The sequence below is a fragment of the Centroberyx affinis genome, unplaced genomic scaffold (genome assembly GCF_046629955.1).
Source record: "Centroberyx affinis isolate AG114_WGS23_722 - 3 ecotype Tasmania unplaced genomic scaffold, CSIRO-AGI_Caff_v1 ptg001104l_1, whole genome shotgun sequence".
NCBI classification, from domain to species: Eukaryota; Metazoa; Chordata; class Actinopteri; order Beryciformes; family Berycidae; genus Centroberyx; species Centroberyx affinis.
Genome location: NW_027279647.1, coordinates 417285 through 431856, shown reverse-complemented (window position 1 = coordinate 431856; position 14572 = coordinate 417285). Strand labels below are relative to the sequence as shown.

General features: G+C 42.6%; 1 protein-coding gene across 1 annotated transcript; it reads right to left on the bottom strand.

Moving 5' to 3' along the window:
* Nucleotides 1–734: 734 nt before the first annotated feature.
* On the bottom strand, nucleotides 735–10371 carry LOC139647724 (uncharacterized; the record flags this gene model as incomplete). The annotated part of the gene is made up of 11 exons (XM_071523687.1): nucleotides 10333–10371; nucleotides 8452–8546; nucleotides 7607–7889; nucleotides 6331–6479; nucleotides 5877–6159; nucleotides 4633–4781; nucleotides 4178–4460; nucleotides 2907–3055; nucleotides 2452–2734; nucleotides 1190–1338; nucleotides 735–1017 (listed from the first exon to the last, which is right to left on the bottom strand). Coding segments are annotated over exons 2-11 (2105 nt in total), but the record flags the coding sequence as incomplete, so codon positions are not given.
* Between the last annotated feature and the right edge of the window lie 4201 nt (nucleotides 10372–14572).

Below are 14572 nucleotides of genomic sequence, written 5' to 3'. Positions count from 1 at the left end.
ATAATGATGTGGAGTTAGCTTAACCGTGTATTCCGCACAGCTGGCAGCTTGTATAGTCTGCCGCCCCACCGGCCTGATAATCCTGCACAGCAGATCGAATGTTGTTCTGGATCTATTCTCTCACTCCGTAAAATGCCTTTGCACGGTGACCTCCCAGAATTGCTTTTTTGCGTCTCTTTTCCCAGATATACGTATGGCGACTGTCGTAGAATGAGCATTTCTCCTATGATATTGACCATAATATTCAGTCATCTTCGCCAGAAAGAAAGAAAAAAATACAGCCACCAGTAGAAAATTAATTCACGCAAACTTTTAGCACACAAACTCTTTGGACAAATAGGCTATTCACACTGAAAAACTAGCTACAAAATTGAATGCCTCATAAAATGGCGATTAAGACTTTTGAATACTTTTTAAGAGCCTTCATTTTCGCTAAATTGATTTATTACCTTTTAATACTTTTTAAGACCCCCGCGGACACCCCGCTATGGCAAGCAACTCTTGGAAAGCTCTCTCCATCTGTGATCTTGACCCCCCCCCCCCCCCCCCCCCGCACACAAACCTACTTATTCGTTTAACAGCCATTAATGGAAACACACCAGATTCACATTTTAAGATTGTCGACTTTTCAAAAGTTCATTTAGAATTTGCGCAAAACCTGAATGGAAACGTAACTATTGACACCTTGAGGCTCACAGGTCCAAACCCAGCACAGCACTAATCAAACCAGATACCTGGGATTGGCGTTTCCATTATCAGTGAGGGAATTTCCAATGCGAATCTCAGCCCCATTGATCCTTTCATGACAGCAGTCTTTTCTGTTGGTGATGGTGACAGAGTTGACTTTGTAAGAGTTCAGAAGGTCCAGTCTCCACCATGGTTGAAAATCTGCTTGAGTGTGGGTGCAGGAGCCCTGTTGCCATTGGCTAGCACGATTCCCATCAACGGCTCTTTCAGGTACCGCTTTCCCATATGGTGAAGACTGAGCTACTTTTCCACCTCTCGCGACATTATGAGCTAGATAAATGGATGAAATTTGACAGCAACGATGGCAGGAGAAGAACACAGAACTGTTAGATGTAAAACTTGTTGGTGTCTGCTCAGGAGCATACAGTACCAGGTTTGGTTTCATTTGCTGTGACTATCAACTAACGGCAACCTTTAGGATACCTCACGTGGTCCAACTCACCAGTTGTAACTTCCCCATAAACCTCCACTTCACACAGTGTCAGGTATTCCTTCCTGCCTGGAATCACAATGTTGACATAACGGCCCTCCATCCCATTACACTTGAAGGTTTCGGAGATGCCAGCTGGGATAGAGGAGATCACAGCACATCTGAAGGGGAGGAGAAGAGAAACATATTTTGGTTGAAAAGAATACAGTAACTTCACAAATACACTGTAGAGTCTGTGTAGTTGTGCTTGTGAGGTGCCAATGATTGTAACTGAGTTAAAAAATGAATACAATTCTGCATGGCAATCGTGGAGACATCAGGTGCAGTATTGGTTGGTAATTAGGTGCGTTTCCGTCAAGCCACTTAATGCGAAATTTTTAAGTTTCGAATCAGAATCGGCTGAATGGAAACACCAAATTAAAAAAAAAAAACTCCCCAAATATCGCAGAAAAGTTTTTACGTTTGCTTGAGTGTGGATTTGTTGGTCTGTCGATTAAAGAGATTATTCGAAAAACGGCGTTGAAAACATGTTTTACGAATTAATAATGATGTGGAGTTAGCTTAACCGTGTATTCCGCACAGCTGGCAGCTTGTATAGTCTGCCGCCCCACCGGCCTGATAATCCTGCACAGCAGATCGAATGTTGTTCTGGATCTATTCTCTAACTCCGTAAAATGCCTTTGCACGGTGACCTCCCAGAATTGCTTTTTTGCGTCTCTTTTCCCAGATATACGTATGGCGACTGTCGTAGAATGAGCATTTCTCCTATGATATTGACCATAATATTCAGTCATCTTCGCCAGAAAGAAAGAAAAAAATACAGCCACCAGTAGAAAATTAATTCACGCAAACTTTTAGCACACAAACTCTTTGGACAAATAGGCTATTCACACTGAAAAACTAGCTACAAAATTGAATGCCTCATAAAATGGCGATTAAGACTTTTGAATACTTTTTAAGAGCCTTCATTTTCGCTAAATTGATTTATTACCTTTTAATACTTTTTAAGACCCCCGCGGACACCCCGCTATGGCAAGCAACTCTTGGAAAGCTCTCTCCATCTGTGATCTTGACCCCCCCCCCCCCCCCCCCGCACACAAACCTACATATTCGCTTTACAGCCATTAATGGAAACACACCAGATTCACATTTTAAGATTGTCGACTTTTCAAAAGTTCATTTAGAATTTGCGCAAAACCTGAATGGAAACGTAACTATTGACACCTTGAGGCTCACAGGTCCAAACCCAGCACAGCACTAATCAAACCAGATACCTGGGATTGGCGTTTCCATTATCAGTGAGGGAATTTCCAATGCGAATCTCAGCCCCATTGATCCTTTCATGACAGCAGTCTTTTCTGTTGGTGATGGTGACAGAGTTGACTTTGTAAGAGTTCAGAAGGTCCAGTCTCCACCATGGTTGAAAATCTGCTTGAGTGTGGGTGCAGGAGCCCTGTTGCCATTGGCTAGCACGATTCCCATCAACGGCTCTTTCAGGTACCGCTTTCCCATATGGTGAAGACTGAGCTACTTTTCCACCTCTCGCGACATTATGAGCTAGATAAATGGATGAAATTTGACAGCAACGATGGCAGGAGAAGAACACAGAACTGTTAGATGTAAAACTTGTTGGTGTCTGCTCAGGAGCATACAGTACCAGGTTTGGTTTCATTTGCTGTGACTATCAACTAACGGCAACCTTTAGGATACCTCACGTGGTCCAACTCACCAGTTGTAACTTCCCCATAAACCTCCACTTCACACAGTGTCAGGTATTCCTTCCTGCCTGGAATCACAATGTTGACATAACGGCCCTCCATCCCATTACACTTGAAGGTTTCGGAGATGCCAGCTGGGATAGAGGAGATCACAGCACATCTGAAGGGGAGGAGAAGAGAAACATATTTTGGTTGAAAAGAATACAGTAACTTCACAAATACACTGTAGAGTCTGTGTAGTTGTGCTTGTGAGGTGCCAATGATTGTAACTGAGTTAAAAAATGAATACAATTCTGCATGGCAATCGTGGAGACATCAGGTGCAGTATTGGTTGGTAATTAGGTGCGTTTCCGTCAAGCCACTTAATGCGAAATTTTAAGTTTCGAATCAGAATCGGCTGAATGGAAACACCAAATTTAAAAAAAAAAACTCCCCAAATATCGCAAAAAAGTTTTTACGTTTGCTTGAGTGTGGATTTGTTGGTCTGTCGATTAAAGAGATTATTCGAAAAACGGCGTTGAAAACATGTTTTACGAATTAATAATGATGTGGAGTTAGCTTAACCGTGTATTCCGCACAGCTGGCAGCTTGTATAGTCTGCCGCCCCACCGGCCCAACGAACGGCCTGATAATCCTGCACAGCAGATCGAATGTTGTTCTGGATCTATTCTCTCACTCCGTAAAATGCCTTTGCACGGTGACCTCCCAGAATTGCTTTTTTGCGTCTCTTTTCCCAGATATACGTATGGCGACTGTCGTAGAATGAGCATTTCTCCTATGATATTGACCATAATATTCAGTCATCTTCGCCAGAAAGAAAGAAAAAAATACAGCCACCAGTAGAAAATTAATTCACGCAAACTTTTAGCACACAAACTCTTTGGACAAATAGGCTATTCACACTGAAAAACTAGCTACAAAATTGAATGCCTCATAAAATGGCGATTAAGACTTTTGAATACTTTTTAAGAGCCTTCATTTTCGCTAAATTGATTTATTACCTTTTAATACTTTTTAAGACCCCCGCGGACACCCCGCTATGGCAAGCAACTCTTGGAAAGCTCTCTCCATCTGTGATCTTGACCCCCCCCCCCCCCCCCGCACACAAACCTACTTATTCGCTTAACAGCCATTAATGGAAACACACCAGATTCACATTTTAAGATTGTCGACTTTTCAAAAGTTCATTTAGAATTTGCGCAAAACCTGAATGGAAACGTAACTATTGACACCTTGAGGCTCACAGGTCCAAACCCAGCACAGCACTAATCAAACCAGATACCTGGGATTGCCGTTTCCATTATCACTGAGGGAATTTCCGATGCGAATCTCAGCCCCGTTGATCCTTTCATGACAGCAGTCTTTTCTGTTGGTGATGGTGACAGAGTTGACTTTGTAAGAGTTCAGAAGGTCCAGTCTCCACCATGGTTGAAAATCTCCTCGAGTGTGGGCGCAGGAGCCCTGTTGCCATTGGCTAGCACGATTCCCATCAACGGCTCTTTCAGGTACCGCTTTCTCATATAGTGAAGACTGAGCTACTTTTCCACCTCTAGCGAAATTATGAGCTAGATAAATGGATGAAATTTGACAGCAACGATGGCAGGAGAAGAACACAGAACTGTTAGATGTAAAACTTGTTGGTGTCTGCTCAGGAGCATACAGTACCATGTTTGGTTTCATTTGCTGTGACTATCAACTAACGGCAACCTTTAGGATACCTCACGTGGTCCAACTCACCAGTTGTAACTTCCCCATAAACCTCCACTTCACACAGTGTCAGGTATTCCTTCCTGCCTGGAATCACAATGTTGACATAACGGCCCTCCATCCCATTACACTTGAAGGTTTCGGAGATGCCAGCTGGGATAGAGGAGATCACAGCACATCTGAAGGGGAGGAGAAGAGAAACATATTTTGGTTGAAAAGAATACAGTAACTTCACAAATACACTGTAGAGTCTGTGTAGTTGTGCTTGTGAGGTGCCAATGATTGTAACTGAGTTAAAAAATGAATACAATTCTGCATGGCAATCGTGGAGACATCAGGTGCAGTATTGGTTGGTAATTAGGTGCGTTTACGTCAAGCCACTTAATGCGAAATTTTAAGTTTCGAATCAGAATCGGCTGAATGGAAACACCAAATTAAAAAAAAAAAACTCCCCAAATATCGCAAAAAAGTTTTTACGTTTGTTGGTCTGTCGCTTAAAGAGATTATTCGAAAAACGGCGTTGAAAAAATGTTTTACGAATTAATAATGATGTGGAGTTAGCTTAACCGTGTATTCCGCACAGCTGGCAGCTTGTATAGTCTGCCGCCCCACCGGCCTGATAATCCTGCACAGCAGATCGAATGTTGTTCTGGATCTATTCTCTCACTCCGTAAAATGCCTTTGCACGGTGACCTCCCAGAATTGCTTTTTTGCGTCTCTTTTCCCAGATATACGTATGGCGACTGTCGTAGAATGAGCATTTCTCCTATGATATTGACCATAATATTCAGTCATCTTCGCCAGAAAGAAAGAAAAAAATACAGCCACCAGTAGAAAATTAATTCACGCAAACTTTTAGCACACAAACTCTTTGGACAAATAGGCTATTCACACTGAAAAACTAGCTACAAAATTGAATGCCTCATAAAATGGCGATTAAGACTTTTGAATACTTTTTAAGAGCCTTCATTTTCGCTAAATTGATTTATTACCTTTTAATACTTTTTAAGACCCCCGCGGACACCCCGCTATGGCAAGCAACTCTTGGAAAGCTCTCTCCATCTGTGATCTTGACCCCCCCCCCCCCCCCCCGCACACAAACCTACTCATTCGCTTAACAGCCATTAATGGAAACACACCAGATTCACATTTTAAGATTGTCGACTTTTCAAAAGTTCATTTAGAATTTGCGCAAAACCTGAATGGAAACGTAACTATTGACACCTTGAGGCTCACAGGTCCAAACCCAGCACAGCACTAATCAAACCAGATACCTGGGATTGCCGTTTCCATTATCACTGAGGGAATTTCCGATGCGAATCTCAGCCCCGTTGATCCTTTCATGACAGCAGTCTTTTCTGTTGGTGATGGTGACAGAGTTGACTTTGTAAGACTTCAGAAGGTCCAGTCTCCACCATGGTTGAAAATCTCCTCGAGTGTGGGCGCAGGAGCCCTGTTGCCATTGGCTAGCACGATTCCCATCAACGGCTCTTTCAGGTACCGCTTTCCCATATAGTGAAGACTGAGCTACTTTTCCACCTCTAGCGACATTATGAGCTAGATAAATGGATGAAATTTGACAGCAACGATGGCAGGAGAAGAACACAGAACTGTTAGATGTAAAACTTGTTGGTGTCTGCTCAGGAGCATACGTACCATGTTTGGTTTCATTTGCTGTGACTATCAGCTAACGGCAACCTTTAGGATACCTCACGTGGTCCAACTCACCAGTTGTAACTTCCCCATAAACCTCCACTTCACACAGTGTCAGGTATTCCTTCCTGCCTGGAATCACAATGTTGACATAACGGCCCTCCATCCCATTACACTTGAAGGTTTTGGAGATGCCAGCTGGGATAGAGGAGATCACAGCACATCTGAAGGGGAGGAGAAGAGAAACATATTTTGGTTGAAAAGAATACAGTAACTTCACAAATACACTGTAGAGTCTGTGTAGTTGTGCTTGTGAGGTGCCAATGATTGTAACTGAGTTAAAAAATGAATACAATTCTGCATGGCAATCGTGGAGACATCAGGTGCAGTATTGGTTGGTAATTAGGTGCGTTTCCGTCAAGCCACTTAATGCGAAATTTTAAGTTTCGAATCAGAATCGGCTGAATGGAAACACCAAATTTAAAAAAAAAAACTCCCCAAATATCGCAAAAAAGTTTTTACGTTTGCTTGAGTGTGGATTTGTTGGTCTGTCGATTAAAGAGATTATTCGAAAAACGGCGTTGAAAACATGTTTTACGAATTAATAATGATGTGGAGTTAGCTTAACCGTGTATTCCGCACAGCTGGCAGCTTGTATAGTCTGCCGCCCCACCGGCCCAACGAACGGCCTGATAATCCTGCACAGCAGATCGAATGTTGTTCTGGATCTATTCTCTCACTCCGTAAAATGCCTTTGCACGGTGACCTCCCAGAATTGCTTTTTTGCGTCTCTTTTCCCAGATATACGTATGGCGACTGTCGTAGAATGAGCATTTCTCCTATGATATTGACCATAATATTCAGTCATCTTCGCCAGAAAGAAAGAAAAAAATACAGCCACCAGTAGAAAATTAATTCACGCAAACTTTTAGCACACAAACTCTTTGGACAAATAGGCTATTCACACTGAAAAACTAGCTACAAAATTGAATGCCTCATAAAATGGCGATTAAGACTTTTGAATACTTTTTAAGAGCCTTCATTTTCGCTAAATTGATTTATTACCTTTTAATACTTTTTAAGACCCCCGCGGACACCCCGCTATGGCAAGCAACTCTTGGAAAGCTCTCTCCATCTGTGATCTTGACCCCCCCCCCCCCCCCCCCCCCGCACACAAACCTACTTATTCGCTTAACAGCCATTAATGGAAACACACCAGATTCACATTTTAAGATTGTCGACTTTTCAAAAGTTCATTTAGAATTTGCGCAAAACCTGAATGGAAACGTAACTATTGACACCTTGAGGCTCACAGGTCCAAACCCAGCACAGCACTAATCAAACCAGATACCTGGGATTGCCGTTTCCATTATCACTGAGGGAATTTCCGATGCGAATCTCAGCCCCGTTGATCCTTTCATGACAGCAGTCTTTTCTGTTGGTGATGGTGACAGAGTTGACTTTGTAAGACTTCAGAAGGTCCAGTCTCCACCATGGTTGAAAATCTCCTCGAGTGTGGGCGCAGGAGCCCTGTTGCCATTGGCTAGCACGATTCCCATCAACGGCTCTTTCAGGTACCGCTTTCCCATATAGTGAAGACTGAGCTACTTTTCCACCTCTAGCGACATTATGAGCTAGATAAATGGATGTGATTTGACAGTCAAGACAGGAACACACAGACTTGTTAGGTGTGTGAGTTGCTCATTTTAACTCAGGTTCATGAAGTGCCTTTTTTATATAGAACAACTAAAATGAGGATCACCAAAAATTACATTTGTGTTAGAGATGGACCACAACACAATAGTGTTAGATGCCTAACTTGATTCTAGTCAGACAGTGACCCATGTTCTTTATTATTTGCTGTCACAGTTTACTGCTAGACACATTTAGAATGAGGTCTGTAAAGATTATAATATACATAATTTTAAAAAGAAAAAAATAATGTGAAACCTAGTTTGTTGGTGGGTTGAGGAGTGTTGTCTCCATCTGCTACACTGTAGCAGGTGTCCTATCAATGGCCCTTTAAGGAACCACATTCTCTCATGGTGAAAACTGAGCAGTTTCCGCACTTGTTTAGCATTGGCCTGGTAATGGCTAACTTTTGTTTTAACTTAGTACACCATCAAAATTGTAAATGTTGCTATTTCTTTGTGAAATACCAGCACCATGAATAAAATTATTTATAAATCATCTCACCAAAGGGAGGGCGAGAAGGGAACCATCGGGCGCTGATAGGGCTTATTTGCACTACAACAGCAAACAAGACAATGATTGCGCCAAGAGTCCCCATCCTGCGGAGAAAGTTCAGCATGTTACAGGAGCATGTTACAGGATAATCTATAGTGATGCTCCTCACCTACAAGGCCCTGCATGACTTCGCTCTGGATTACATATCAAAACTGATCCCTACTGTCCTTCTTGTTCTCTCCCATCCTCTAGCTCTGGACTTATGGCTATCCCCAATACAAGGCTGCGCTCCTTGGGAGACAGAGCCTTTTCCTCTGCTGCCCCTCGCATCTGGAACAAGCTACCTCCTACCTCCGTCAGAGCATCGGACAATGTTGGTTCTTTTATATCACTTCTCAAGACTCACCTTTTCAGAGAAACATATAAATTATGATTGTATTGTTAGTTTTAACAATACTTTTGTAATGCTGTTTTTATGCTGTAAAATGCTTTGAGTTATTGAGAAAGCACAATAAAAAAATTTTATTTTATTATTAAACCTTTATTTAACCAGGTGAGTCCCATTGAGATTACAAGATCTCTTTTTTGAGGGAGCCCTGGCCAAGATAGCAGCAATACAAAGTTTCAAACAACATACAAGCAAACATTAAAAGCATGTAAAACAAAACATACACACATGCAACTCGCAGAATCATATGCCTAAAAGACGGACAGGAGGAAACAGGTCTAGCTAAGGAAGCAAGTGCAAGTTCCAAATGAATTTGCCTCCAAACCCTTCACTACATTTTTGAATGCCCTAATCGGGATCAGCACATCAAGCTGCAAATCTGTCTGCAAGTGGTTCCAGGCTGCAGGGGCGGAGAACATAAAGGCCCATTTGCCAAATTCAGTGCGAACCTTAGGGACAGACAGTATGTATCATTATTATTATTATTATTAGATTAGCCCCAAGTATTTTTAGATCAGGAAATATATATAGGTTTTCCAAAGTTCAACATTTGTATTGCCTCCCACCATCCATGCTCCATTATGTCTGCACAAGAGTGTGAGGTAAATTTGATTTTGTGGTCAGAGGTGACTGGTTAATTTACGTGACCAAGCTTTAAAATCCAGCTTTGGGTGAATCGAGATACATACCAGGGCACAAATCAAGTTTACCTATCTACCCTTGGTATGGCTGTGGGATAATTGGTAGGTGGGCTTTACCATTCACTGTAATGTAATTTGAGCAGAACTAAATGAATATGTTATGCATAATTTCAGTTGGTCAGTCCTGGGTCTAGGTCAGAGGAGCCGAGGTACAGCCAGAACACGCAATGTCAAGAAAAAACAAGGTAGGTAGTGTATGTGCTAGGTTTGGTTAAATGAGTGATTGATTGTCCAAATATGGAAAGATGGCAAAAATCTGTGGTTGTGGGCTGGTGAGCTGACTAATACTTGTCACCAGATAGACACAGGCTTGCGTGGACTGACATTTGACTTGGCTGATAGCCACATGGTTAGATGCAAGACAAGCTACAGCTAAACTCCTCATTGTTTCCTAATACATAATGGCTTTTCAAAGGCCTTTAACATCCAGGAGAGCACAATTCTTTGCTAGAGTCAGTATAATATTGGATCGTTATGTCTCTTGTGTCAGCCAGCTATTATTCTTATTGTTATTAAGAGCAGCAGACTGATGGGGTTGATGGATGTGGTATTACGTTTTTCAAGAGTTAATACCATTCCACATTCAAAGGCTCAAATTTGGTTCCCCTATGGCATCAGCCTGAAAAACCCCCCAATAATTGTTCCATATAAAGTTACATTTGTAAGCAGCTGAAAACAAGCTAGATATGACAGAATAAGAAAGAAAAGACAAAGTGATGAGAAATGCCATTGGAAACCTACCTGGAAGCTTTTTAATAGCAGATGTCCCTTGTATCTGTGTGTAGAACTAAAGAGAGAGCAATCTTTATATACTCTTATATATGATATATGATCTGCAACTATTTGATTTAGGAGCATCCTGGTCAAATATTATGCTTGGTATGTCTATGTACACCACACACCCATTTGAATGTGAACATTTTCCAAATGCAGAAACCTGTTGTGCCTGTGTTAAGTATTAAGTTAGAGTTCTGTTGGTTTTGTAAGATCCTGGTTATACACAACTGGTGTAATGCACCAGTGTAACTTGATTTAGGAGTGTCCTGGTCAAGTAATAGGTGTTGCTTGGGTGTTGTTCATACTGGGGATGACAGCGGTTTAATCGTGCACGATCCTGGTAATGCACAGCTGATGTTTATGTGCTGATTTGCAATATTTCTCAGACATTGAAGGTCCCATACCTTTGTTTTTCATGATTCTGATTTCATATTTACTGTTTCTTAGCATGAAAATAATATAGTTCATGATATTCTTCAAATATCCTGCAAGATGTTTGTCTGGATAAAAGTTTTAAACTTTTTTGTTAGAGATGGACCACAATGCAACACTGTTAGATGTCTAATTTGATTCTAGTCAGTCAGTGGTGTTATTTATTTGCGGTCACTGTTTACTGCTAGACACATTTAGTATAAGGGTTAACACTCAACATTAAGTGTTCATTAGCTAATGTTAACTAATGTATTCACTAACATGAATTAAACGTGAATAACAACATTAACAAAGATTAGTTAATGTTAAATGCACAATAAACAACTGCATTAACTGGTATACCTGTTGTAAAGTGTCACAACAATCTCTGTTAATGTTGTTGTTCATGTTTAATTCATGTTAGTAAATGCATTAGTTAATATTAGGTAATGATCAGTGTTACCAAGTTGATAATATACTTCTATTTAATTTTTTTTATATATATATTTCTATAAAAGAAAACCCTTGTCTGTTGGTGGGTTGAGGAGTGTTGTCTCCATCTGCTACACTATATCAGGTGTCCCATGAATAGCTCTTCCAGGAACTACATTCTCATATGATGAAAACTGAGAAACAGTTTCCCTACTCATTTAGCATTGGCTGGTAATGGCTAACTTTTGTGCTAACTTTGTACACCATCAAAATTGCAAACATTGCTATTTCTTTGTGAAATACCAGCACCATGAATAACATTATTCATAAATCATCTACCAAAGCAATAGACAATAGAGGGACCGCAGGTTTTGATAGGGCTTATTTGCACTGGAACAGCAAACAAGACAATGATCACGCCTGGAGTCATCATCCTGCGGAGAAAGCTCAGCACAGTTCTATGGAACACTGCAACAGTGTGATGGGAACTAGGTTTTTCATTCCAAAGTTATGTACATTCATTTTTAATATAAACATGTACTTGATACTCAGTTTCCGTTCATCTCTACGGGGAAAGGTAAAAAAAAAAAAAAAGCATCTGCACTTTGTTTCCAATTTAGTTGGCCTGCATGACTGGTGTTTATGTGCTAATCATGTAACATTTGCAACATTTCTCAGACACTGAAGGTCCCATACTTTAGCTTTTTATGGTTTTGATTTCATATTTACTGTTTCTTAGGATGAAAGCAATATGGTTGATGATATTCTTCAAACAATGTCAATTACAGTGGCCTCGGAAAGTATTCAGACACCTTCACTTTTTCCATACTTTGTTGTGTTATAGACTTAATTTAAAATAGATTAGAGGGGGGATCAGGGGGGAAGCATTGATTTATTCAAGACTGAGCTGCAAAAATGGAAGAAAAAAAAAATAACTTGGGTCAAAACATCTTAGAAATATCTATAAAAACATACTAAACCTGCCATTAGGCGTTAAACACTTTGTGTCCATCACACATGCACAATAAAACTTGGGGCAGCACAGCAGGAAAAAAACCCCACTGATTCCAGGTTTAAAGGGGCAATATGTAAGATTTTTCCAGCCCCATAGCACAAAATGACCATAACAGACCATAATAGGGGGGTTGATAGGGTTGTTGACATTTAATTGTATTGATTGCTGAACATTCTGTCAGCTTTGTGAAGTCACAACTGGCATCACAGAATCCAAGCAGTTCTGGGGCCACTGGTCACCGTTTGCAGACAACAGAGCGCGGACAAGAACACTGCAAGACTAAGACACACTGAGAGAAATACACTCTACAAGCTTTGCTTATTTGGATTTCCGTCAATATTGTCAAAAGTCCTGTTGGAACAGGCATCAACTGCATCATGGCCTGTCAGTCTATGCAGGAATTTAAGTCTCTGGGCTCCAAGAGACATCAAGGTGAGTATGGCATCCTGGCAAATCCTGCAGTCCCTCTTACATGTTAATCCATATGATTTATCAGGTAGGATGGACACTAATCCCAGTTCAGTACCTCAAGTTACAGCTGTGATTCCTGTTGTTTTGCTGTTTTTCTCATCATGATAAGGTGTTTGTGTCCTGACCTGATAGGAAGGCCATGCCATACAACACTACAACTCTCCCCCCCCCCATTGTTAGGCAACCACAGCAGCCCGGCAGCCCTCAACCTGCTGGTGGAAGATGCGGGAGCGGAGAGGAGGAGGAGCAAAAGGAAGGCCAGCTCCGGGAAGAGCCAGGAGGGGGCCAGCAAGAGGAGGAGGGGAACCGACCGAAGCCCTCGAAGCCCTGCGGCCTCCCAGGACCACGGCACTGGAGCTGCCGTGCCTTCCTCAGATAACCCCAGAAGAATGAACAAAAGAAGTCAGACAGAAAGATAGATTTCTACACAGGGGGTTTAGTTTAGGGTTAAGATTAGATTAGGGAATTAATTAATTAATTAATTAAGCAATGGAAGATCCTCACAAGTATACTTAACAAATATCTCTGTGTGTGTGTGTGTGTGTGTAGCCACATTTAAGGCCAGGTACGAGGAGGCTGGCCTGCTTGGCAACGGAAGCTATGGATCGGTCTATAGTGGCTATCGGAGGTCAGACCGTTTGTCTGTAAGTCTCTCACACACACACACAAAATTTACCATTCACTATATGCTGTGTAAGTGCTCAGTCAAAGTATTTGTGTTTCTGTCCTGTAGGTTGCAATAAAACACATTGCCAAGGCAGATATGCTCTACACGCAAATGGTGAGTGAAGTATTTGTTCTGTTTAATTGGAACTTCTAGAAGTGAAAAAGAGCAGCTTAGATAGGATTTCTTTCTCATCCAGCCTCCCTGCACCCGCTAACATTTCTTTAAGGCTCTGAACGGGAAGCAGGATCGGTCGGCGGCACCGCGGCCGTGACCCTGGTCGACTGGTTCGACCTGTCCGACGAGCTGGTGCTGGTGCTCGAGAGGCCCGTCCCCGCCGTGGACCTCGACGCCTACCTCGAGGCCAGAGGGGGCCACGTCCAGGAGCGCGAGGCTAAGGTGAGCGGGCGGAGGGACGGATGGTTGGATGGAAGAGCGGTCCGCCTGCCCCTAAAGAGCCGCGAACCCACCGAGAACTCTAGCGTCCCGCGGTCTTTCCCACCCTGACAATCTATCTAAAATTGTCTCTCTATCGCTCTCTCTTTCTCAGATCATCATGAAGCAGCTGGTGGACGCAGCCGCGGAGATCCAAGCCAAAGGAGTGTTTCACCGGGACATCAAGCTGGAGAACGTCCTGATCGAAACGGGCTCCGATGTCCCGCGTGTTCGCCTCATCGACTTCGGCTGCGGCTGCGTCTTCGAGGAAGGAGCTTACACCGAGGGCTACGGTACGCCGCCCCGGCTTCTCTTCACTCCTTCTCCAATCTCTGAAATGATTATTCTCAAGGTTACCCAATGTCTCTCCCCTTCTTTCTTTCACCTCTCTCTGTCTGAATACAGGAACCGCTGCCTACACCCCTCTGGAGTGGTTCCAGCGAGGCTCCTACAGCGCCGGCCCCACCACCGTGTGGCAGCTGGGGGTGCTGATGTTCGCGCTGCTGGCCGGAGAGCTGCCCTTTGACACCGTGAGGCAGATTGTGCACAAAAAGCCCGAACTGGGCGACGGGTTTTCCAAAAGTAAGACACACACTCACACACACATATACACATACACACACAGTCAGGATGAGTATTCATCTTTGATCCCTGTCTTTCTCTCCAGATTGTCAGGATTTTCTGAAAAGGTGTCTGAAAAAGTGTGCCGATCGCCGCTTCACCCTGGAGCACCTGCAGCTCCACCCCTGGCTCCATTGATCACGCCATCAATCACC